The sequence below is a fragment of the Podarcis gaigeae genome (assembly GCF_964106915.1).
Source record: "Podarcis gaigeae genome assembly, chromosome: 12".
Taxonomy (NCBI): domain Eukaryota; kingdom Metazoa; phylum Chordata; class Lepidosauria; order Squamata; family Lacertidae; genus Podarcis; species Podarcis gaigeae.
Genome location: NC_139688.1, coordinates 26,013,673 through 26,040,852, shown reverse-complemented (window position 1 = coordinate 26,040,852; position 27,180 = coordinate 26,013,673). Strand labels below are relative to the sequence as shown.

Here is a 27,180-nt window from a genome sequence, read left to right as displayed (position 1 = left end):
AGAGCTATTCTTTGCTAAGACCACATCATTTCCTAAACTGTAACAATTCTCCAAAATCATAAAAAGCTAAATTATTGTTTTGAAATGTAAAGTGCATGCAGAATAGCATGTCCCTTTTCTGCTCAGTAACTATGGATGCTCTAAGCAGTCAGTCACATATGGACAGCTTCTAACAGCTTCTCCAAATACTTCTTTGTTCTTGAGTAATAAATAGAGGGTCAATGGGAGTCAGTGATTTACAATCTCATTCACTGTATTAAATTATTTTCATATGAGTTATTTTTTTCATCTTGTCTTTAAAAAGTTCCAACTCTCCGTCTCTAAATTCTTTCCATATTTTTTAATAACGCATCATCTGCTTTGCCTTATCTGACATAAAATGTGTAGAGGTGCACACATCAAGAAAACATTGCAACTTAGTAAGAAAAGAAAAGTCCACCATATGCTTTCATCTTTTAATATTTTGTTGGTAAGAGGTAAAATGCAGTACCCTAGTCCAAAGATCTGTGCTCAGGTATGAATGCAAGCGGATCTCATAGTATACAAAGTAGAAGGGTATCTGCAGTGATTTTCAATGATGGGATGTCATGCACACAAAACCCTTGTTTGCATGTCACTTTCAACCCCAGTTAAACTGAACTATGGTTTAAAGGTGTGCATGCAATATACTGGTGCACAGAACTAAAAACCAAAGGTGCTTTGCTGCCCCTGTGGCAAGCTAAGCCACGGTTTGGCTTGACATTACAGCTGAATCCCAGTTCATGCTTTGCTTCCCCCAAACCATGAGCGGCAGGCAGTTCATGCTCTGCTGGGAGATAAACCAAACACAAGCCCATATTCTGACATAATGCTAAGTCAAACTATGGCTTTGCTTGCGGTAGTGCAGCAGGAACATGGAAGGAGCAAAACGCACACCGTTTTAATCCCGTGCACCGGCATAATACATGCTCGCCTTCAAATGATCATTTAGATTCCCTATGGTTTAAAGCGACCTGTGAGCCAGGCCACAGAACTATCTGTTGTAATGTATAATGAAGCAGCGTATTGGGGGAACCTGTAGCCTAGAAAAGATTGCCAGATCATGGTGGAAGTTTTCCACTGACTCTGCAGGCATGCAATTTCTTTCATCAACTTTGGGACACTGAATCATATAGCTTTCATGTTTTATTTTATTATTGTTCAGTCTATTCACAAACATACACAAAAATCCTCCCTCCCAGCCCAGCTACAACCATCTCTTAATGCAAAAACAATGTTTGATTGAGAGTTGAAACCCCAAGACATCTTCACCCAACAGCCACTGATGTAACCCTTCTGGTTACTCAATACAAATTACTGGCTTAAAATTCACCCAGGTCATTCTTTTTCCCAATCCAGATTAAAGCTTGGTTGTGGGGGGAAGACATCAAAATGCAGTATATCATAGGAATGGACAGTGCGGATAAAGATTGTGGCTAATGCCATGTGTACAAGATTTCCCAACCTAGGGGTGAGAGTAACAGGAGTCAATGGAAGTGTGTCTGATGATGAGCTTTGTATCTTTGACAGTGTTAGAAGGTTGATATTACTACTTGGGGACAATCAGAAGTTTAATGGTAACATGCTAGTGCCCTTAACCACCTGTACTTGTCCAGGTAGCATGTTCCAAGGCCAAATGGGAATCTATACCTTTCAGCACAAAGATGCAATAATAAAATTACTCCTGAGATTCAAGTCTACATCTATCCAAATATAGAATGGCAGACGCAACTGATAGGCTACATGGAACTGGCTGAGATGACTGGCAGAATCCGAGACCAGGGAGAGGAGACGGTAGAAGAGGATTGGAAGAAATTCAAGATTTATTTGCAAAAATATTATAAACTGTATGAATGTTAAATTGGAAGCTAGATCATAAACAACTTGGCACCATTAAAACAGATGATGTGATCTACGAGGAGAAGTTTAAATTTGATAATGATTAGGCTAAATTTAAAATTTTTTAAGATTTCAAACAAGTTGAGATAAAATGTGTGAAACAACATTGCTAAATTGCTGGATTAATTTTTAAATCAAAAACGCAGGAGTGGGAGTTGTGAGGAAGTCCAAAGATGATAAGAAAATGTGTTATGAAAATGTATTACCGTGTCTTGTTTATTTGTATTGTATTTAAAAACCCTTAATAAATATTTTTTAAAAAAATACATCTATCCAAATATAGATGGTAGAGATTTCTATTCCAGTGGAGTCACGCCTCAAAAGCAGCAAAGGAATAATGCCATCAGAACAGCAATAAAAATATTCCAAATACAAAAATTAGTGTCAAGTAGCAGGATATTTTATTATTGCACAACATACATAGTGCCAAAGGAGAAGAAGAAACCATACCCAGATGTCATGATGTTGCTTGCAAAGATGTGTTTAAAGAGTGTGTTGCAATTTTCCATTCACTTTAATATTTGAAAAATGAAAAGTGATTTTTTTTAAAAAAAAGAAATATAAACCAAAAATGCTTTTCAACCACAGAGAAACCGGCAGTCAAAACCCAAAAGTACCAACCTTCTTTTTATATGCAGTATCCAAGGAAACTAACCTAGTTAATCTAGCAACAACTTTTCCTGCTAAATTTAAATGTCATTTAAGCCTAAATGTCGCTTTTAAATTGTAAGCCTATAGGCAGGGTTTGTTCTTTTAAAACTTAATTATGTTACCACACCTGGCTTTTAGCTTAATTGTGTTGCTGTACCTGAAGTCATATTCAGTTTAATATTTTTTGAAGTGTTTGGCACTGGCAAAAATGACCCCCACTCTACACCCCAAACTTTACAAGCATAAACTGAAATGTTGTGGTATCCAATACTGCCCGTGCACCCCCCCCCACTTGTTGGAAGGCATCTGTCAATGGAACAAAGAGTGGGACACTTTTTTTGCAATCATCAATGCAAGCCCCAAGTGCTGAGTAAATCTACATTAGAAATTTGGACAGCCGGTATAGCAGCTATGGGAAGGACTTCAAAGGGAAGAAATTGTCAAAAATTGCCTCCCTACCTGTTCTGCTGATGGCTGCCTTTCATCAGCAGAGAGAACAACACTAGATAACTAAGCACACCTTCAAAAGCCTTTTCTGTGCCAAAAGAGGCCACGGCAGCGAAGATGCTCTGCTAAACCTTAGATTTATATACCAAGTAGGATTACTTTTACTTTTAGTGATCAGATTCCTACAGAGCAGATTTAAAAATAAAAGGATTTAAAAATAAAGCTGTAAGTCTCTGAAAATCAGCTTAGCCAAAAACTATAATAATACTTCCACAACTATGCTTGTACGGGGAAGAAAATAAAGTAAACATGGTTTAGAGGCAAAGAAGTATTTGAGAAAAACTGATCTACATGTACTGCCAGATTAATATGGTGGCACAGGGGAATGCTATTTCGGAGATACAAAGGAAAACACTTTTTTCCAGTTGTTCCTTACTCAGTAGCAGTGAGGGATCCAATGAGATGCCATATATTGTGTGAGGAAAAGTGGTATTCAGGTCCATTTTTAAAAAGGACGGCAGCTGAAAATGAGAAATGCTTGGAAACTTGCACTCCTGGCAGATGTTGGCGGTGCACCAGAATAAATGTCAGAGAACCTATGAAATCCAGTAATACTAGAATAACTAAAGTTCTGTTACTCACAAAGGACAAAGATGTTCCAAGAACAACTTTCCAAGGAGTTCTTTGTTGTTCCTGTGCAAACAACTTTGGAAAACTGCAACTAACAGATAAAAGTTCATCAATAAATTATTGATCGTTGCCATTCGGGCTCCCGTTCGGAGGGTATATACCCAAACTTATGAGGCAACAATTCATGAGGATTCAAGTATTGACAGATTTCGTTTCATAAACCAAATGCTGTAATGGCAATCATCTCGTATCTGCTTAGTTGTGCAAGAGATTTTTTCATGAAGAACAGAACGTTAGCTATGGAAGCGGAAATACTAAATGGTAAGTTAGCAATGATCACCTCGAGTGGTTGTGTCTAGTGGCTCTGAGCAATGCATTTTCACAGATTCCAGCAATCAAATGATACTGTACTAGCAATCACAGATGTACAGTAGCCATACTGCAAACTCATCCTAAAAGTAAACATCTTAATTTTTGCTTTGAGGTGCAAAGGATATGTGCAAAGAAAATACTTAGGAAGAGCACGCAGTACAAAACAGTACAAAGCAGTCAAAGCAGTCAAGGCTCCAACCACTTTGTGGGCAGCAATGAGAATGCCCCAGCCTACAGTCCAAATTTTCTGTCTTGGTTCAGCCCATAACATGATAGTGAAGCCAAAGCACAATCATTCCATTTAAAAACAAAACAAAAAACAACCCAGCATGCAAAAGTGGCAATGCAAGTATACCTGTTCAACAAAAGAAACTCTTCAGAAGACTTTACAGGGACAGTCAAGTGATGGATTCCATCCCCTACCCAACTTCTAGTGCACCCCTTATCAGCTTGATGAGCCTTTTCTTTAAGGAGAATTTTATCGTATGCAACCAAGGTAAACACCACCCTCTATATACCCAACCAATCACTACGTTCTGCAGAGGGCATCCTGCAGATAGGATCCTATTTGGAGCGCCGCTCTCCACAATGCCAGAATCAGGCCTTTAGTGTAGCAACACCGACCTTTTGAAACTCTCTCCCACTGCCTATTAGATATCAAATGGGCACCGTCTCTATTGTCTTTCAATGTTTCTCTTTCAACAAACTTTCTAAATGGAGATATTCATCCCACTTGGTACTTGTACTGGTTTACTGCTTTTATGTAAGTGCTGTCACAGTTTTAAACTTGTTGTTGCTGGCATCTGTCTGTCTTTATATATTTCTGGCATCATTTTTAAAAAAGTTGTTCTATATGATGTTTTAACTGTTTTTATACATGTACCTGTTTCATATATGTTTTTATTGTACCTCAATATGCTTCCGGATGCCTTGTGGTAAGCAATTCATAAATGAAACAAACAACATTATTTGGAGGCTCTGAGTGCTTTACTTGTTTATCTCAATGGGTAAGAAACACAAATTAGTAGCAGGAATATTTTACCAGAACAGTTAGTAAGCAACCTTACTCTCTATCACACCAAAATATGGTGTTGTTGTTATTTTTAGAAAAAGAGCTTTTAGAAGACAGCAGGAGGGAAAGGGGAGATTTTATACCATATACAGCTTCTTTTGTGCTTTGCATCTTTTGGGATTCTAAACATCCCAGCGCACCAGTTACTTGGCATTCAACAGGCAACTTCTTCACGTTTATAGTCCTCAGGCAGGAAGAAGGAAACAGCTACAGAGAGCCTTTCATCATCATCACTAACTGTATAGAACTTTCATGTCAAAAATGCTTTGGAAAACGTATCCGTCTTTATCAAAACATTGCAACCAATGACGTGGCCTTCCTGGAAATCTTTGAATTGGACAATTTTTTCAGTACCCACTGGAGACTTTTCAGAAAATAATCTGATGACCTAGAAAGCGATCTAATTACTTGTATCTAGTAAACAAAGTTAACAGCTTTGAAATTGGCCTGGTATTTATTTGCAATTAGCTCATCGTTTCTAATCAATTTATGAAACGGAAAATTTTCCAAGAAAAAATAAACCACACACGGCAAATTCCACCTTGCATCACTGACTGTGTTCATACTGGCAGGCAATGGAGGTTCAACAAGAGTTGAACTCCTTGTGCCAAGCTCAAACGGCCCATTGACTGCCACAGCCACAATCTTTACAGCGGGATTGACTAGCACTGGACTTTGCTGTATGCTGCACCTTTTTGTTTAAGCCAGGGATGGCCTTTTGATTTTTACCATCAGACAAACAAGTCAGGCATGAGGAACCTCTGTTCCTGCAGATGTTGCTGGACTCCAACTACCACTAACCCCAGCCAGTGTGCCCAATGGCCAGGGATGTTGGGGACTGAAGTCCAGCAACATCTGGAAGGCGACAGTGCTTCAGGGCAAACTTCAAATTGTGTTTTTCATTTACAGTTTCACATGACCTTGCAATACGAATGTTGCAGGCTATTTGCCAGGAAGAGCCTTAAGGCAGAGTTCATCCGCCCGTATCTTAATTGAAAGCACTAGCTGTGGCCAAGGTTTGTTCCTGGCTACAACTCGTGGTTAGCAAGGAGGGAGCTTAATTAAACCTTTGAAATTCAGTAATACTTTAAAAAAGCTATTTCAGGATAACAGAAGTGCCGAGTTCTGCCCAACATGGGGGGGGGGGGATCGCACACATGTGACAGCACCATGAGGTCCTAGTAGGCCCACTGCCATGGCGAAGCCCAGCAAGGCCTACTGTGGTAAGACCCAGGCCCTCAAGTTTGGGGGGCTTCAGCCCCGTCCCAACAGACTTTGCGGGGCTGAAGACACCTGTAGAGTTGGCACCTCTGTGGGATAACTAATAATTAAAAGCAAAAATATGGAGGATGGGGCTCTCCATGGCTACCTCACTGTCTGAGGCACTGGCCCTGTTTGAAGGTTTCCAACAGGCACCTGGTTAGCCACTATGAGAACAGGGTGCTGGACTAGATGGGCCACTGGCCTGATCCTGCAGGACTCTTCTTATGAGCACTCTTCAGATCCATTCATGTATTTTCGTTGTACTTTTGTTTTTCAATAACAAGAGGCACCGCTTTACGTTTTTTTTCCCCCGGCATCACAAATGTGGCTCTCTCCGTTCCCTTGGATCAATTTGCTGCATATGTGAACCACCAGGTCAAGTTATTCTGGAGTCCAGATGCATCTGATTATCTTGAGAAGTTGTAGCCTAATTAAAATCCCTCACCCACATCTGTTTCCTTGCAAGATTTAAGTGTTTCACCCCTGCAAGAGCAGCAGCAAATCTACAACCAGCCCCAAATCACAGGCACTAAATCAATGGACATCTAGGAGAGGACCCTCATCTGCTCCACATATGTAAAAATGCATTGATAAAGATAAGATATCTGGCTCTCACTCAGCCTTGCATGTGCTTTACATTAAACCCAGAAAATGCATATCCTTCAACCCAGAGTCCAAATCTCGCATCTGGTACAAAACATCATTTGTACTTCTTCAACTAATACGTATGTCTGTTTTCACTAAGTAAGGACTGGGATTCCTCACCAACAGAATTTTTAAAAAATCAAACTTTTCACAGATCACGCAGCAGTTGCTTGTTTTCTAAGTCAATTTTTTCATACCATGCAAAATATGAGCAACTGGTATATTTTCAAAATACTTTCACTATGTACAACAGAGCAAGCAATTTAGCAGTGGACATTCTGAAATTTGATTATGAATAATGAAAAATCAAGCTTCACTTAGGTATTCACTGAATTCTTTCTCTCTATGTCTGAAACTGATATAATGGACAGTGATAATGTATTTGGTTCCGAAAAACTGAAATAAATTCATTATTTGTTTTTAGGTTCTCTTAACAAAGGAAATATTTCTTCTTTTTAGTCTGAGGAGAGATGTAACTTAAATGAAGAGCTGAGTTGACAATGCTATGAACATGTAGAATCATAGATTCATAGAATCATAGAGTTGGAAGAGACCACAAGGGCCATCAAGTCCAACCCCCTGCCAAGCAGGAAACACCATCAGAGCACTCCTGACATATGGTTGTCAAGCCTTTGCTTAAAGACCTCCAAAGAAGGAGACTCCACCACACTCATTGGCAGCAAATTCCACTGTCGAACAGCTCTTACTATCAGGAAGTTCTTCCTAATGTTTAGGTGGAATCTTCTTTCTTGTAGTTTGGATCCATTGCTCCGTGTCCGCTTCTCTGGAGCAGCAGAAAACAACCTTTCTCCCTCCTCTATGTGACATCCTTTTATATATTTGAACATGGCTATCATATCACCCCTTAGCCTCCTCTTCTCCAGGCTAAACATGCCCAGCTCCCTTAGCTGTTCCTCATAAGGCATCGTTTCCAGGCCTTTGACCATTTTGGTTGCCCTCCTCTGGACACGTTCCAGTTTGTCAGTGTCCTTCTTGAACTGTGGTGCCCAGAACTGGACACAGTACTCCAGGTGAGGTCTGACCAGAGCAGAATACAGTGGCACTATTACTTCCCTTGATCTAGATGCTATACTCCTATTGATGCAGCCCAGAATTGCATTGGCTTTTTTAGCTGCCGCGTCACACTGTTGGCTCATGTCAAGTTTGTGGTCAACCAAGACTCCTAGATCCTTTTCACATGTACTGCTCTCAAGCCAGGTGTCACCCATCTTGTATTTGTGCCTTTTATTTTTTTTTGCCCAAGTGCAATACTCTACATTTCTCCCTGTTAAAATTCATCTTGTTTGTTTTGGCCCAGTTCTCTAATCTGTCAAGGTCGTTTTGAAGTGTGATCCTGTCCTCTGGGGTGTTAGCCACCCCTCCCAGTTTGGTGTCATCTGCAAATTTGATCAGGATGCCCTTGATGTCCATCATCCAAGTCGTTGATAAAGATGTTGAATAAGACCGGGCCCAAGACAGAACCCTGTGGCACCCCACTAGTCACTCTTCTCCAGGATGAAGAGGAAACTTTGGGTTCGGTTAGTCAGCCAGTTACAAATCCACTGAGTGTAAGTCAGTTCTCTTTTTATATTTATGTCTTTCTTTACTTGATCAGTAAATACAATGCCAGGATATCAGTCAAACTTTATTATGGTCTTATGAGCCATTCAGGTTAAAATACAGCGCACAAATAACAGGAAAATTGCATAATTGTGTCCTCCCTGTCCTAGTCTAGGATTCTAACCACTAAGCACATTGGGTCTCTTCAAAACAACAGGCAGTTGAGTGAGATGGGAGGAATCACCAACTAAACCATGGTTTATCGTGATAGCAACAAGGCTGATTTTTTTAATTAACAATAGTTTAGAGCACTATGCTCAAACCCTAAAACTCTGATTATTCTTAAGGATAGTTTGTTGAAACAAGCCAGCTTTGTGACTTATGATTTGAAGATAGCTTTCCTCAGACAAACTACAGATAAGATTAACCACATGTTGGGGGTAAGGTAGAAATCTGGGGTTAATGAAAAATGGAAGTGAAAAAACAACTTGTTCCCATCATGATAAGCCAGCTCAGTACCAGTGGGAAGGAAATGACTAGGGGGTGATAGTCCAGGATCCGAGCACACAAGAATGTGTACTTCGGAGAGTATTTTTCCTTTTAAGAATGAGATAATACTAAGCAGCATTAAGCAATACTGGAAAATATCAAAATACATTGCATAAATGCTAAAGGGTGGGGGAAACAAATGTGCAAATCAAATATCAATTAAAATATTTATATACTTACTGGTTTAGCTCTACATCCAGGATGAAAGAAGATCCAAAGGCATCGACTTGGAAGCTGGCTCGGGCAATATGAGTGGACTGCAATGTTTAAAAAAAGTGAAATGGATTAGCATTCAACCAATGCATTCTTTTACATTCACAACAGGAAAAAATATATACTTCGCACCAGCACAAACATACTGAGGCACATTTAAGGATAATTGAGCTGATTTTTTCCCCATGGGAATGTGAGGTTTTGTAGAGCAGCATAAAGAGCTGACTATACCCCCTTATACAGGGATTTCTAATTCTGGCACATTTAACATCCTTTTACAGATGAGGAAATAGTGCTCTCGGTTTTGCTGTCCCAGATGGGGGATATTTACTGTACAAACCAATCTCAGTGTTATTGCCCATTTCAAAGGGCATGGCTGCCCACAAAGAATACTGGGAACAATGATTAATGATTAAAGCAATTACCTACAATATATTTTGGGAAGTTGCCTGCTGCTGTACATTTGGATCCCTACTAAGATATCATAACAAAATTTCACATGATGCTTCCAAGATCAAGCAGTAGTTTTCTGTCTATGTTTGGATACAATTAGACACAACTCTGTATAAAGATGGCAGACTGAACTTTCTCAAAACCGCAAAGGTGTTTTTCCCCCCTTTGACTTCCCAAGCAATGACAGGTTTGAGGTTGCTAGTGAATTAATCAATAATAATTAATTGATTAATGTCATTTTTCTTCTATAGACTGAAATTGTATATGCTTGTAATATGTATGGTTCTGAAATAAAAATAATTAAAAGCACTGGGATTTGTAGCCTGGTGAGAGAGCTGGATTTAGCAGTTTTTATATTTTCACAAAGAAACTCGTATGTCATGTCCTTGTAGGCACAGCTAGGAAGCTTTTCATCTGTCCCAATGGCTCATGTACAGGTTATCCCTAGCAACTTACCTCTACAAAAAGTCTATATGGCTGCTTATGCATGCTTTGTGCAAATGGCCCAATTTATGAGATAAAAGCAAGATCCCGGACAACTGTTCTGTATATGGACAATCGCCAAGAGGTTCCTTTATCATATTTGTACTGATACTGAATGACCTAATTATCAGATAGCTATTCTGAAACACACTTCAACAAATCCATAAAATTCTGTTCCACGCTGGTTATAAGGCTAGCTAGAGACATTTTGCTGGCTAAGGCAGACAATATGGCACCCCTTCTTCCCATTCCAGATACAGTACAGAGACTGGCTAGAGTGACAGCTGAATCTCACTTCAACCAGTTCAGAAGAATCAGTCATTAAGTTGCAACTGATGCCATTGCTGCCTTACAATATCTGCTGCCTGAGGCAGGCACTTCACACTGTCTAATGGCAGGGTCGGCCTTGACTGGCTGTACAGATAAAGTACATATGTAATATACTTCAGGACACAACAGAGGGGGAGAAAAGGCAGTAAGCATTCTCTATGGTTTTCCAGGCAAAATACAATCTGACACATTCTTAAAGACATGTACTGTGCTGAAAAAAACAAAGCCATGGGAAATATTTAGAAGGAATTTTTATAAAGAGGAAGAAGTGAGGCATGGGAGAAGGAAATGGCCCAATTACAAGAACTACTGCATAGCTAAGTATTTCTGGAAAGGCTTTCTGGCTGACTCTCACTTGTCGGTAAATTAGAGGGTTATTTGACCAAATATGGCTGCTTTGCTTAAAAGACTGCTAGTTGAAGCCTGTAAGAACAAAGTCTTTAAGAACAAAATCCTCATTTTAATGAGGAAGGAGCCCATTGTGGCTTGCCAATTATACCAATGTCTGTTTTGACATTGGCAACTGAGAAGCACTGACTGCTTGGGAACAAGTGCTTAATCAATGTGTTTGAAGAGATGAACCTTGAGTACGAGACAGTAAGGAAGTTATTATGGGTTATTTCTGACTAAGGAATCAGCTATACAGCTGCAAATGAAACGTTTTAAGTGTGTTGTAAAGTGCATTATACAAATGTGGCACTAGATGGCAACCGTGAGCCATGGTAAATTCAATATATTTTTCAAACCGTGTTTGTTTGTTTGTTTAAGCATTTTCACAGCGTTTTTTATATGTGTCTAGATTCCACCTTGGTCATACTCAAGAGTATGGAGTTTAGATCCCTCCAAACACATCAGAAGTAAAGAGGAAACATTACAGAAGATCTACCAAATACAGTCAAAAAGAGAACTATAGCCACTATGGGTAAGCTTACTTTCCTGCTCAAAATGTGCTCAAGACATACCTTGCTCATGTTTCGAAAATGTAATATTCTAATTTCTGCTTATGACTAAGGAGGAACATCACATTTAGATGCCGTGTGTGTGTGTGTGTGTGTGTGTGTGTTCTTACTGGTACACATAATCTTACTACCCAAAAGAGCACTGAACTTTCTGTAATAGTCAGCATACACTAACAAAATGTTTGCTATTTCCAAGCAAGATATGGAAACAGATTCTGGGCAAAAAAGAGAAAGTACATGGTGAGAACTCTAGAATTCTGCAAATTCAGGACAGACCAATCAACAGGTATTAGGCACAATGGCTAAACATGCCCTCCAAGTTCAAGCACACACTTCTGAGTACCAATTGCTGGGATCACAAGCAGGAGAGTGTTGTTGCCATCATGGGCTGCTTGTGAGCTTCCCATAGGCATCTGGCAAGCCACTTTGGGGAACCCAAGATGGCGGACTCAATGGAGCTTAAATCTGATCCAGCAGGCTGCTGCTTTTTCTTAGCTGCCATTTCTAAAGCCCCAGGCTCCTCTTCCACTGCTTTGATTCACAGATAGCATTTCCAGTTCTCCCAATCAGTATTGGGGGAAAGCTGTAGCACATGGCTTGCATACAGGTTCAATCTCCAACCTTTCCAGGTATGTCTGAGAAAGCCTGAAGCCCTGGAGAGCTACTGCAGTCAGTGTAGTAGACAGTACTCAGCTAGATGGACTGATTTTTTGCCTCAGTATAGGGCAGATTCCTATGTTCCTATGGTTTGCAGGCCTGGGGACAAGCCACATGTTCATGCGCTCTCCCCCACCTCCTGCCTGCGCCCCACGCATGCTAGCGTCCATGAGTTACTGCCTGGCACCTAAGACAAACATAATTCTTCTTACCTAACTGGTGCCCCAGTGTTAATTTGTGGGTAACAGAAAATGAGCAATTACATCAGAGAGGCTAGGGAAGGAAAGGAATGCTCCCAGGTGATAGGTGAGAGGGCTCGCTTTTTTGTTTGTTTGTCTGGGAGAAAAGTTGAGATATACCTGTGAGAGAAGACTTCGCATTCTTCTAATTCTTTTTCGTCTTTCTTTTTTCTTTGTTTGTTTTGTTTGTTTGTTTATTGCATTATGAGAAGTCTTAATAAAATTTCTTTTAAAGAAAATAACTGACAAACTATAGCTTGTGCTTGCTTGTTTGAAAAAGGATCACTCCTTGTTCCGTTCCTGGTGATATCACATTTCCTGCTTTCCCTGGTAAGTTTGGTCATTGTGAAGAGTCTGCCCACAAGTTTCAAACACTATGAGAAATCACTGTTTCACAACATCCCATGTAGTACCTATCACCACACAGCCAACTGCACACATTCAACACGGTCATGCTGAACTAATCCAGAAGAGGTTCTCGAATACATCACCACCACAGCTGCTAATGGAACATATGGGAGACACCACAACTTCATCCTTGTCAAGTGCTTCTGACAACACAAAAGGTAGAGATTAACAGCAAAGAGTCTTTGAAACTAAGGGCATTTTCCACATGAGGCTCAAATCAGTTGACGCCCAGATTTCTCCATGAAGTGAATGCAAACTCTCCAGGTAACACAAAGGGTTGTTGAATTTTTCCTTAACACAAAGTCAGCCTGGAATGGAAAACCTTGAGCTCACTGTTTCTATACTGAGGATAAGGAACCTTTATCAGCCACAGCTTCTGGGGCCACATTTCCTAGAGAAAATTTGGATGGAGCCATAGGTGAACAACAGGCTACATTCAAACCAGTGAAGTTGCGTGGAGGGAACACTGGGGCGGTTGCCCCAGGTGCAAAATTTGTTAGGGGTGCAAAATGTCAACACCCTGTGTTGGACAGCTACCATTGCCGGACTCCTCTGAAAATGGCTTCTCCATGCAAACCAGGAAGTGACTTCTGCAGAAAAAATAATGACTGAGGCTGCAACCTCCTGAGTGACGCAGGCACCTTAGGGCAGCAGTTGAATGCACATGGGTATTCCATCTGTTTCCCTCCAACCCACCCAACCCTCTGTGCAGCCCCAAGCACTGGCAACCCATGCTACGGTACTGACTCCAACTACATAGGACAGAGGTATCTGCACCCCGCCACCAAACATTTCAGCTATATAAAGTTAAGAGAAGCCCATTTTGAACACAGAAAATTTCCAAGTCTTTGAAGTATATAAATATTCATACAGCTTGATCATATGCATGCTTTATTCACAAATTAAGTTCCATTGAGTTCAAAAAGTTTACTGCCTTGTAAAATGCACACAGGATTTCAGCCTGAATCAAAACGCTCTAAAACTGAACATTTAAGCATTTTTATTATGGAAAATTATTATATATAAGAAAATTGTCCAGCAAATATAAAGAAGGAAACATGCAATTCTACTTATTAGATATATTTAACATTATAAAAAAGATCATAAATATTTCAATGAATATTTTAAAGCATTTATGAGAACCTTCCATCCAACAATGTTCAAGCATTTATGAGGATTTCAGGATTCTTTTTTTTTTAATGGAGTAAGCAAATTATTCAATCAACCCAGCAATATAATACCCAGCTGCAGTAAACAAGGAAAGAGAATTCTCTGTTGAATCAGCACTAACCAAAAGGAGAAAAAAATGAAGACAAGTATTGCAGCTCTAGTAGGCAGTACTCAGAGCAGGAACCTATTCTTGAATCCTCTGTAATCTTTGGCAGAGACCTTCTCCAGCACATACACATACACACCTGCACCCCTAAAACGCTGCTATTGTCCTCAAGAGAACCCTGCCTAGGGCAAGAAGGGAGACAGTAGTTCTAGCAAATCTAACTTACAAAGAAAGGATTAAAAATTTATTCTCACATAAAGGAAGCCTCTCTGTAAGGTCAAAGATGCTTAAGAGGGTTAAAAGAGGGAATGATCAAAATGTAAACAGTTTCATTCCTTCTCCTTGAGCACAAACATCTGCATTTAAATTTCTAGCATAGCCAATGTGGTGTCTCAGCTCAGCTCTTGCTGGACTACAGCTCCCAAAATCCCTGACCACTGACCAAGCTGGCTGGGGCTGTTGGGAGCTGTAGTCCAACAAATATGTGGAGTGAACCCAATGGGCCACCCACTTCCAGCTCACTTGGTCCCTATAGGCTTGGGGTGGGTAACAGCAAGCTAACAGATAACACAAAATATTTGTTGTTGTTGTTGTTTAGTCATTTCCGACTCTTCGTGACCCCATGGACCAGAGCATGCCAGGCACTCCTGTCTTCCACTGCCTCCCGCAGTTTGGTCAGACTCATGTTTGTAGCTTCGAGAACACTGTCCAACCATCTCATCCTCTGTCCTCCCCTTCTCCTTGTGCCCTCCATCTTTCCCAACATCAGGATCTTTTCCAGGGAGTTTTCTCTTCTCATGAGGTGGCCAAAATATTGGAGTCTCAGCTTCAGGATCTGTCCTTCCAATGAGCACTCAGGGCTGATTTCCTTAAGAATGGATAGGTTTGATCTTCCTGCAGTCCATGGGACTCTCAAGAGTCTCCTCCAACACCAAAATTTCAAAGCATCAATTCTTCGGTGATCAGCCTTTTTAATGATCCAGCTCTCACTTCCATACTTCACTACTGGGAAAACCATAGCTTTCAGTATGTGGACCTTTGTTGGCAAGGTGATGTCTTTGCTTTTTAAGATGCTGTCTAGGTTTGTCATTGCTTTTCTCCCAAGAAGCAGGCGTCTTTTAATTTCGTGGCTGCTGTCACCATCTGCAGTGATCATGGAGCCCAAGAAAGTAAAATCTCTCACTGCCTCCATTTCTTCCCCTTCTATTTGCCAGGAGGTGATGGGACCAGTGGCCATGATCTTCGTTTTTTTGATGTTGAGCTTCAGACCATATTTTGCGCTCTCCTCTATCACCCTCATTAAAAGGTTCTTTAATTCCTCTTCACTTTCTGCCATCAAGGTTGTATCATCTGCATATCTGAAGTTGTTGATATTTCTTCCGGCAATCTTAATTCCGGCTAGGGATTCATCCAGTCCAGCCTTTCACATGATGAATTCTGCATATAAGTTAAATAAGCAGGGAGACAATATACAGCCTTGTCGTACTCCTTTCCCAATTTTGAACCAATCAGTTGTTACATATCCAGTTCTAACTGTAGCTTCTTGTCCCACGTAGAGATTTCTCAGGAGACAGATGAGGTGATCAGGCAACACAAAATATTACACACCATTAAAAACCAGAGCTGGGAGGGAAGAACCTCTAGAAATCCAATCGTAGCTGTTGCAAGCAATGCACTGTGATCATGAGGATAAGCTAATGTGGGAGCTACACCAGCTCCAACACCTTTGCAAAGCAAGAGCAGGAGATTATAGGGGTGCTGCTGGAAGGAGAAAATGCTGCCATCTGTCAACAATTTTTCTGTTTTGCAACCAAAGAGAAATAAGCAGCCACAGACCTCCAAGCACTTCTGCAATCAAGATAAACTTTTTACAAGCTTCTGCCCTCCAGTCGTTTTGGACCATATCTCTCATCAGTCCTAGCAAAATATCTGGAGGGCACCATGTTGGTGAAAGCTGATCTACAGGATGCAGTCCTTGGACAATGCAGGCAGGGATGGTATTATAGCTATAGCATTTGAAATACTGTGCAGAAACAACGAAGAAAGAAAGCACTGTGCAAAGCGTGGCAAATTAATTATAGGTATGATCCTATCTATGTAAGTAATTGTTATTATTTATTTTCCATAAAAAAATAAAATCAAATGTTCTCTTTTATTGCAAGTGTATTGTCTGCAATTAAACAGGGAAAAGGAAAAAGACAGGCAAAAAGCAAGTCATGGAAGTTACTAGCATTCAGATGTGGAGACATAAGTTAGATATATTCTTTTTACTGTTTGGAATATTCTTTTATCAGAGAAACAAAACACGCTGCTTTCCTGGCTTGCAAGAAGTGAGACTCTGGGATCTTGACTACTGGTATGGTTTTAGTGGAGCTACCTTTGAAGGTGACTCGAAAACTACAACTAATCTAGATTGCTGCAGCTAGACTGGTGACTAGGAGTGGCCACCAGGACCGTATGACACCAGTCTTAAAGGATTTACATTGGTTCCCAATACATTTACAAGCATAATCAAAAGTGTTAGTGTTGACCTTTAAAGCTCTAAAAGCTTTCAGTCCTACATACCATTGTTTAGCCCGGACACTGAGGTCCAGATCCAAGGGCCTCTACTTTACTGTGAGAAGTGAAGTTACAGGGAACCAGGCAGAGTAGTGGCACCTATGATATGGAACACCTTCCCATCAGATGTCAAGGAAATGAACAACTATCTGACTTTCAGAAGGCATCTGAAGGCAGCCCTGCATAGGGAAGTTTTTAATGTTTGATGTTTCACTGAGTTTTAAATCTTCTGTTGGGAACCGCCCAGAGTGGCCGGGGCAACGTTCAGCTGGGTGGCATATAAACAATAAAAGTAGTAGTAGTAGTAGTTTCTGTTTTATACTGGCTGTTTTAATGCTGCTTTTTAGATTATTTTGCATTGTGTGGTTTACTGTATTACCATAGATTGGTGGGGCCATAGCTTAGCGGCACAGCAACTGCTTTCCACACAGAAGATTCTAGGTTCAGTCCCCAGCCTCTCCAGGAAGGGCTGGCGGATACCCTTGCCTAAAATCCTTGAGAGCTGCTGCCAATCAGTGTAGACAGACTAAAGTACATGGAGCAGTTGGTCTGAATTGGTGTGAGACAGCTTCTTATATCCCTATGCCATATATTATACAGAGAACATCCGCAAGGCAACAAGGGAATCCCAGCTGAGTTTGTTTAGGATTGCAGACTGAGCATCTACATAATTCTCAGGTGGGTCTTCCTGCCCAAGCTGTAAATTATTCAACCCTCATATGCATTAAGATTACGAAGAAGTAATTTAGGGGTCATTACCTTTGTGACCCATTATAAATTATATATTAGCACTGCACTATGCACTGCTGATTTTGCAGTGGCCATGGGATGGAACAAAGAAATGGACACTCCATCAGTCATATCTGGTACTTGGAACATCCAATTTACGTGGAGAAGCAACATGTCCACTTCCTATAAAAACTGATTCACTTACCGACCTTGGAACTATTTATAGAACTGTTGGTCACAAATTAAGAGTTATATTAGCTCTGAGAGATAACCCAAATTGAGTCTAAAATAAAAAAGGGAAATAAAATGCACACCAGTTTATAAACAATTGAAACTACCCGTATTTTTTGCTCTATAAGACGCACCATACCATAAGATACACTTAGTTTTTGGAGGAGGAAAACGAGAGAAAAAATATTCTGAATCTCAGAAGCCAGAACAGCAAGAGGAATCGCTGCACAGTGAAAGCAGTGATCCCTCTTGCTGTTCTGGCTTCTGGGATAGCTGCGCAGCCTGCATTTGCTCCATAAGACGCACACACATTTCCCCTTACTTTTTAGGAGGGAAAAAGTGAGTCTTATAGAGCAAAAAATACGGTACTAAGAATGTGTGACCTACCAGGACCGGGCACAAGGCAGACGGGATCCACTGGCACATCTCTGGGTGATTTGCAGTAAATTAACAAGGATCATTGACTCCCAATTGTTTAGCAATGGCAACAACAATAAAATCTTTAATATAAAAAAACAAAAACAAAACAAAGGTGCTCTCTATTAAGCTGCTTGGCTAAAGAAAGCTTGAGGGGGAACTAGGAGTTTTGCATGATGGGACTGTGAGTGCAATGGTGGCTGGTGACCACTGGAACTGATAGGGTAGAAGGTAGGAGGCCCAACAGTAGGTGGTGCTAGAACCAATGACAGGCAGAACCAACTCATTCTGGTTTTCTCCTCCATGCTGAAGACTCCAAGGGCAACCCTGAGAGTGAGGGTGCTGGCAGGCAGTGCTACCTTCTGCAGTGGTTATAAGTAAGACAGATACACAAGTGGGTGCAAATGCCCCATTAGCCCTCCACTGGCAAATTCCTAGCTTTGAGGAGGTGCTCGGAGGTGCCATGCACCTTAATTCTAAATGCATTTTCTTTTGAAGCTGAATCACCCGACGTCACTTCTCTCTGGAACTCTGCTGCCCTTTGCCGCCTGCTGAGTCGCACAGGAATCTTTCTGCATCCTTTTCGCCCCTTGCAAGGGCAAACTCCCTGGATGCAAGTGCAATGCTTACAACCCCACATCTAGACACTCGTACCACAATAATGAGATGCACATTTCGCTAACGCTAGAAAATTCCACCCAGGCAGCATGGCGATCTGGAGGAGGGATCAAGGGTGGCACGATAAATTTATCATGAGCCGGAAAGCTGCAGTTCATTTACATATCCCTGATATAAACAAAGTGGGATGCCAAACAACATATGAGCCTACTGGTGCTAACACTTACCATAATTCTTAAATTGTAAATGTGAAAACTTATAAGCAGGTCACCCCACTGAGGCCTCTCCTGGCGCCCACAAGGTTCCCTCTCCCAGCCCGGCTGAAATTAGGCTTGGAAGAAGCAGTGTGAGCTTGCTTGCGAAGCATGTGTGTAAGTGTTGTACCCACAACCGTAGAGCCAGTTTGCAAATGTGCCCACAGCTCCAAAAAGGTGGGTGACCCGATGGTTTCCTGAATGGACAACTGACTTGCAAAGGTGGGAATTGAAATCAAAAGTGTGTGTGAGAGAGAAACAGCCTGTCCCCCCTCTCACACAAAAATAAATAAATTGGAGGCAGGGACAGAGAGAACTCTGAGCTCCTGAAATCCCACTGGGGACACAGGATCTCTCTTTAGCTATCCAACATATCGTAACAGCTGTTGTTCTTGTATAAAGAATATATTATTTTGGGAAAAATAAGCAAATATTCACACGATGTCAATCCTGATGGGTTTTAGGTATCTTGTAGAGACATATTTATTTATTCATTCATTCATTCATTCATTCATTTGATTAAGATGACCAGAGGAGGTGTCCTGCTGTTCTCACAGAGCTGTGATGCAACTCTGATGTATTGCTGCTGTGGTTTGACATTTCAGATGATTTTATTATGTACCCTACGTCTTCGTGTCGTATATCTTCGTGTTGTATCCTCCTCTGGGATTGCTTTTAATGGAGGGAGAGTCATAAATCACCTGAATAAGTACACAACAGCTATGCCTACATAACTGTTACAAAAACTGTTCCATCTTCCGCGTTTCTTCATCCAAAGAAAACAACAAAATCTCATATATGTATACTAAGCGGCATGTCCTACCACATTTCATGGGCTTGTTCCTAGGTAAGAGTGTCCAGGAGTCCAGCTTAAAACCAATGCTGCTGATTCTGAAAAAGTTGTAGCTTTTTGCAGTTCTTTAAACCCCGGCCAGGCCAGAGAAGATCCTGCTCTGAAGCCCTGGAAAGCCACTGCCAGTCTGTGAAGACCAGGGATGGGGAAGCCGCTTTCTTCCAGATGCTGTTGGCCTCCAACTCTCAGCAGCCCTAGCTAGCAAGCCCAATGGTTAGGAACAGTGTTAGAAAATCAGATATATAATGTAATTGCCAAATGGAACCTTAAGCATGGGCTGCGGTCGCCACAATGGAATGTCTAGGCACCGTATTCCCCCCATGAACTATTTATTTCTTCATTATTATTATTATTATTTCCATTTCCATACCGCTTTATATCTTAAGGAACAAATCTCAAAGAGTTTAAAACGCATTAAAACATCAAATAAAACAACCTAGAATAAAACTAATTCAAGCATCCAGGAAAATATTTCAGATCCTGACATTTTGCTTTCCCTAGTGGCCAACGTGGCATCCAGAGTTTTCCACATAGTCACAATTGGACCGGCACCAGTCACAAATCACACATGGATAATTTCAAGCACTAGTCGGGAATGACAAGAGTTGTAGACCAACAACATCTGGAGGGCCACAGGTTCTCCAGGCTGGCACAGGGAATAGCGAGTGAAATAGGCCAACAATCCCATCTCTGTATGTTCCTAGGAAAGTTCCTTCCACTGAAGGAATCAGAGGGGAGGGCAGACATGGAACCATTTATATTTATCACGTTCATGTCCTACCATTCCTCCAGGGTGGCATACATAAGGTCATCTGATTTTAGCCTTGCAGGAACCTCACGGTGGAAGATCTAGCAATTTGTGCAAGACCATCTTGTGATGGCTGAGCAAGGACTTGAGCCTATACATCCCGGTTCCAAAATCAAACATCTTACCCAAATGTGGTTTCTTGCACACAATCTGCCAAGCAAGAGTCAAACCAAGCATGGTATGAGAAAGGTTCCTAATTGGACATACTTCTTTTTATTTTTTAAAAAGCAAAAATATTGGGGAGTTTATCTCTTCACCAAGGCCGCAATTCAAGTCTCCTTCCCCTGCAAAATATTACCCTACTGTTAGCTATAGATGGAAAACCTTGTTTTTCTTCTTCCGCAGGGACTTTTCTCATCAGGGGGGACGACTGGAGCCAAAGAATTATCCCCTTCCCTTGCAGCCCTTTTCCAAACGCCCGCATACTGCTTTTCAGAAATAGAAAGACATGAGAAATTCCAACCAAGGAGCTCCCACATCATATGTAGTTCTACCCTCAGGTCTCATGCCTGCAGGTGAATTGTCCTTTCTGGGAATCACCCACCGTTTTTCAAAGCAACATTAAAGTCCTGCCATCTTTAAATCACTTTAGGCAAAAGAATGTTACACTTGGAATGGATCTCACTGGTAAGACTGTAAGCTCTCAACTACACTCAACCAACCATGAATGATAGACACAGTGAAGCTAATTGAGCATCCTTCAGTAAACATCATGAATCAAATTTAAGAGTGTCCTGTGACAACGTTATTGCAATTTCCCAGTGGCAATGAACACATCAGCTGCAGAAACTCACTCTCTAAAGACACTGCGGGCAGCCCCAGTCCAGCATTTGTTTATCCTTAATCAAGCCAGGGAACTCTTGGTGATTCTGTAACTCGTAGGCATTTCTGAACATCACTTTAATATCCACTCTCCACAGACTGAACAAATAGTTTCCTTAACCATATAGTAGGTCTTGGATCGCGCATTCTTCATTCATTCATTCCTAGGTTCTCTTAAACAGCCATGCATGTTTAGGGCTCTCTAAAGAAACAGTTCATCAGATGGCACAACTATTTCTGCAATTTACTTTTCGGGTCGCATGCAGGGAATCCAAGACTGACTTGCCCCACCTCTGTTCCGGGGTATAAAAACAATCTGTTCCCAGAAGAGTTCTTGTATAGGCTTCTTCTGGGCATACTAGTTTTTTCACTATATGGATATTTCCCCCCATCGGGGTGCAATTAAACCATTTTAGATCATGCCTTAAAGGCCTCTGGTCTGAAGTGGTGCAATTCTGGAACAGTATTGCCATGTCATGTTTGTCTTTGAGAACCTGTGAGCTTCCTATAGGCACCTGACTAGGTGAACAGAATACTTTTCTAGATGGGCCTCTGCTCTGTTACAGTCATGCTTTTCTTTTGTTCTCAGGACACATTATGCACAATGAATCGTTTTTCTCTCCTTCCTGGGTATAAAGCCATGGTTAACCTCCATTTGTCAAACAGAATGCGGTTTCTTAATATTTTGTACATCCACCCAGTTACATCAACCCACTGAAAGGGTTCCTCATTCCCAACCTTTCTAACCAACCCTTTTTCACCCTAGATGCAAAATTCCTGGGGTCTGTCCAATGTATAAATATCCTTCATTTTTTTTGTTGATATGTTGAAATATTCGTGTTAAATTATTCCTGTTTTATTTATTATTTAAATAATCACTGGTCATGATTCGCACCCAGAACATTTTTGCCTGGCTGGAATATGTCCTTCAACTCTGATACTGGCTGTTGCTTGCCTGTATGGAGGATAGGGAGTGGGTGGGGTGGGGTGTAGTAGCCAGCCTTCCATACAGAACTAAAATCGTATCACCCACCACTGCCGTACACCCCTTGGAAGCTTGTCTGGAAAACAGTTCCCCACCTCTGATCTGGCGAACCCTTGGTTCAGCGGGGATTTGAATATAATTCCAGTCCAAACACAGGTCTCTGAGCCACAATGGGTAGCATCAAGACATTCTCCAGCTCACAGGCTGTAAACTGTTTACTGAGGAAAGTGCTGGGTGTTGTTTTAAATTGTCTTATTTCAGGAAAGCAGGAAAGACCTGGCAGTAGACTAAACAAGGGATATTATATACGATGTTTCTTGACTATCGTAGCTCTCGTCCAGACTGTTCTTTTGTTTTGCCCTAAGTTTCATGAAAGATTTATTGCCAACTTGGTCAGTTTTTCTCTCCAAGCCATCAGTTACTTCCCAGAATGCTGACAGGGTGAAAGAGATCTGAGAAATCAGACTCTCTCTGGCTAAGTCTCCTGTGCAGGAAGCGCTTTCATCCCCAGCTCTGCAGCCAGAATAAACTCTGATCTTACTTCAGATGTCAGGGAGTAGAGTGTTTTGGATAAAGGGAAATTAATATCAATAAAGGAATATTTGAAATGCTTTACTGAAAAAAATTGCGAGAAAAAACAGCCAGACTAATTGCTCAGCTTCTAGTAAACTCAGTGAACACTGATAAACAAACAGACTACAGTGGTAATTCGTTCCGGAGGTCCGTACTTAACCTGAAACTGTTCTTAACCTGAAGCACCTCCTGCTGCCACTGTGCCGCCGGAGCCCGATTTCTGTTCTCATCCTGAAGCAAAGTTCTTAACCTGAAGCACTATTTCTGGGTTAGCAGAGTCTGTAACCCGAAGCGTATGTAACCTGAAGCGTATGCAACCTGAGGTACCACTGTAACTAACTAACTAACTAACTAACTTACTAACTAACTAAAAGCCAGTCATATAAATTGGAAGTCTCAAATCAGAATGCAATGACTACATCAGGCTTCACCAAGCTAGTGTCCACCACACAGTTTGGACTACAACTCCCATCAGCCGCATTCAGCAAATGAAATTAATACTGTAGTCCAAAACATCTTGAAGACACCAGGTTGGCCAAGTCTGGACTACATGATACATTACATTCAGGTTTATTTATAGGCCCAAAGATCCCCAAAACAGCATATTAAAGCATATTAATACAAAAAATGATACAATTAATCAATCATCAGAACAAGACAGCAAACTCACAGGTTACCTGGCTCTAGCCTATCCACCCAGTGAACTGGCCAAAAAAGGCGGCAACTCACTCACCAAGTGTTGCCTCACTCAACCCAATCCCTGTCTGCTAGCTCTACCATCATACCTACAGTCCTTAACAATCACACTGTATGTCACAGCAAACTAGCAGACACCCTTCCCAGGGTCTTGACCCCACCCACCCAATCAGGATCCTGGCACAAAGAGCAGAGTCCTGACTCCTGTCCCAACTTGAAGAACATGCAGCTTGCATTTCAACCCAAACTGCAGGTGATGAATACAGTGGTACCTCTGGTTACGTACTTAATTCGTTCTGGAGGTCCGTTCTTAACCTGAAACTGTTCTTAACCTGAAGCACCACTTTAGCTAATGGGGCCTCCAGCTGCTGCCGTGCTGCTGCCGCACGATTTCTGTTCTCATCCTGAAGCAAAGTTCTAAACCCGAGGTACATTTCTGGGTCTGTAACCTGAAGCGTATGTAATCTGAGGTACCACTGTACTCTCCCTGAAATGAACATTAGTTTTTGCTTTGAGTTTACTCCCGGAAAGCAACAGTGGACCAAGCAAAATTTGAACAATAAACCAGAGAACAACATTTCCCCCTACAATTCACCGCATCAAGCTGGAATAAAGCAGTACTCCTGGCCAGTGACTCGAACTGGCTATTGCTAATGGTACAGGTCCACAGATAAAACTTTCCAGCAATGAGTGCATAAAACATTAAAGCTTTTTGAATGGAATATTGATTAGAACCGGGAGATGGCAGGCCTATCTACATGCCTTTCAAGCCTTTGCAAGAAATTCAAAACAAATATCTCATCTCACTTTTTTTAATGGCGCCATAAAACCAGGTCATAAACATCACCTAAAGAACAAATGCTAGGTGAATAGAGTTAGGTGGACATTACTCGGGCATCCAGTTTCCTATCTGGTTTTTCTAAGTTTCTAACCATCATGAGTTTCAATATATTCCTGTACACATAATTCCATTGTGGTTTCCCTCCTCGTATTAATTTTGTTACTTGAGGGGCTGATTCATTTCCTTTCACTTACAGAGTCTGACCTAATAAACCCAATACAGTCCCCCAAGCTGGAGTAACTACAGGTGAAATGAAACTTCTTACGGCTGCATATCTGAAAAATAATATCATCATTATTCATATTACTGAGTTATTTGATTTATATGCTGCCTTTGCTTCAATGAGCTCATGGCAACAAACATGATTTCTCTCTCGCACACATACACACTTTATTCTTACAACCCTGTGAGGTAGGCGAGGCTAAATGTCGGTGACTAAGCTACAGCAAGTTTCATTAAAATGGAAATTAGGGTTGCAGACCTAATCTGTATACGATATTGACTGACTGTAGCAATTATATATGACTCAGTGGTATATGTCCATCAGCTCTACACATACAACGTAAGTGTTTCTGTTGAATAATGCGCATTACCCTACTTAAATTTTAGCTTTGTAGCATGGGAAGGTAGAGAACATATATCTGCGCAAAAGAAGAACACTACAATATATTGATGCACAAAGACAGAGGAAGACAATGTGGTTCCCTTCAGCTGTTGTTAGACTACAATTCCCATCATCCCTGACCATGAGCCATGCTGTCTGGGCTAATGGGAGTTGCAGTGGAACATCTGAAGGACATTACATTGGAATCCCAGCTCATGTAGGCCACTCCTTAGTACAGGAGGTAGCTTTTTCATTATTATTGAAACAAACAAAAAAGGAAACATAAACCTATGCAATCTCAGTAAGCACAGTATACAACTAAGGCCCACGTACCAACAGGCATTGCTCATCTTGGTCAGAGGTCTATATTGCCGTTCTCTTGTGACTGGCAAATTCAGCACCTGGGCCAGCGCTTTGGTGCTTCCAAGCAAAAACTGAAATGGTGACAGCACTTAGAAGGCGAAGACCCCACCCTTCCACCTCCCATTATCACTGCAACAAAGATGATGCCCCTACCACCCTCCTTATTTGCTTGACTATCAGACACAACGGCTAAGATGTAACATACCTTCTACACCAGTGGGGAGACCTGTGATCCACCAGATGCTGTTGGACTTCAACTCCCATCAGCCCTGGCTTCTGGGGTATTATCAATGAATTGCACAGTAAGGAATTATGGACAAGAAGGTCATCACAGGTACTAGGATCCAGGAGGCACTATGTTGCATTTCACTTGCCTGCAGACTGTCTGGCCAGAGTGGTACATGCTCTGGTTATCTCCCGCTTGGACTACTGCAATGCGCTCTACGTGGGGCCACCTTTGAAGGTGACCCGGAAACTACAACTAATCCAGAATGCGGCAGCTAGACTGGTGACTGGGAGCGGCCACCGAGACCATATAACACCGGTCTTGAAAGACCTACATTGGCTCCCAGTACGTTTCCGAGCACAATTCAAAGTGTTGGTGCTGACCTTTAAAGCCCTAAATGGCCTCAGTCCAGTATATCTGAAGGAGCGTCTCTTTCCCCATCGTTCTGCCCGGACACTGAGGTCCAGCTCCGAGGGCCTTCTGGCGGTTCCCTCACTGCGAGAGGCCAAGTTACAGAGAACCAGGCAGAGGGCCTTCTCGGTAGTGGCGCCCTCCCTGTGGAACGCCCTCCCATCAGATGTCAAAGCGATAAACATCTACCTGACATTCAGAAGACATCTGAAGGCAGCCCTGTTCAGGGAAGTTTTTAATATGTGACATTTTAGTGTATTTTTCATCTTTGTTGGAAGCCGCCCAGAGTGGCTGCGGAAACCCAACCAGATGGGCGGGGTACAAATAATAAATTATTATTATTATTGTTATTATTATTATTATTATCACTGGGAACATCCGCTGAGCTCATATGTGACATCTTCAGCTCCTATTTTATACCACGGAAATACCGGAGTTTTAAAGCATCATCAGTTCTCAGATTATGAATATTTACAACTCTGCCTAAAAACAGAATGGGCATTTACTTTCAATCTCACATGAAAACATCTTGCTGAGTAACTACCAGCTCTCATAGTTCTGGACACTTGTTAGACCTAAAGTAATAAAACTTGCTTAACAACCTTGCATCTGTGCAGGAAAAGACAAACCAAACTGTCTCTCCAAGTACACAGCATTAGGCAATGCAGGTAAGTAAAAAGGCAAAGGACCCCTAGACGGTTAAGTCCAGTCAAAGGCAACTATGGGGTGAGGTACTCATCTCGCTTCAGGCCGAAGGAGCCGGCGTTTGTCCACAGACAGCTTTTCGGGTCATGTGGCCAGCATGACTAAACTGCTTCTGGCATAACCGAACACCGTGACAAGTGCCAGAGCACATGGAAACTCTGTTTAAGTTTCCGCAGCAGCAGTACCTATTTATTTACTTGCACTGGTATGCTTTCGAACTGCTAGGTTGGCAGAAGCTGGGACAGAGCAACGGGAGCTCACCTTGCTGAGCAGATTTGAACCACTGACCTTCTGATTCACAAGCCCAAGAGGCTCAGTGGTTTAGACCACAGAGCCACCCGCATCCCTTTTTTAGGCAATT

The 27,180-nt window shown here is 41.6% G+C and overlaps 1 protein-coding gene across 15 annotated transcripts in view; it reads right to left on the bottom strand.

Moving 5' to 3' along the window:
- Positions 1 to 27,180, bottom strand: part of ADAM22 (ADAM metallopeptidase domain 22) — a 118,834-nt gene that overhangs the window by 87,486 nt on the left and 4,168 nt on the right. For all 15 annotated transcript variants that reach the window (XR_014556572.1, XM_083704707.1, XM_083704714.1 and 12 more), the window contains exon 3: positions 9,287 to 9,363. Coding sequence is in view for 14 of the 15 variants with exons in the window: in XM_083704707.1 (XP_083560833.1) it covers positions 9,287 to 9,363 (77 nt within the window). In the remaining variant the exon portion in view is untranslated. The remainder of the gene's footprint in view (positions 1 to 9,286; positions 9,364 to 27,180) is intronic.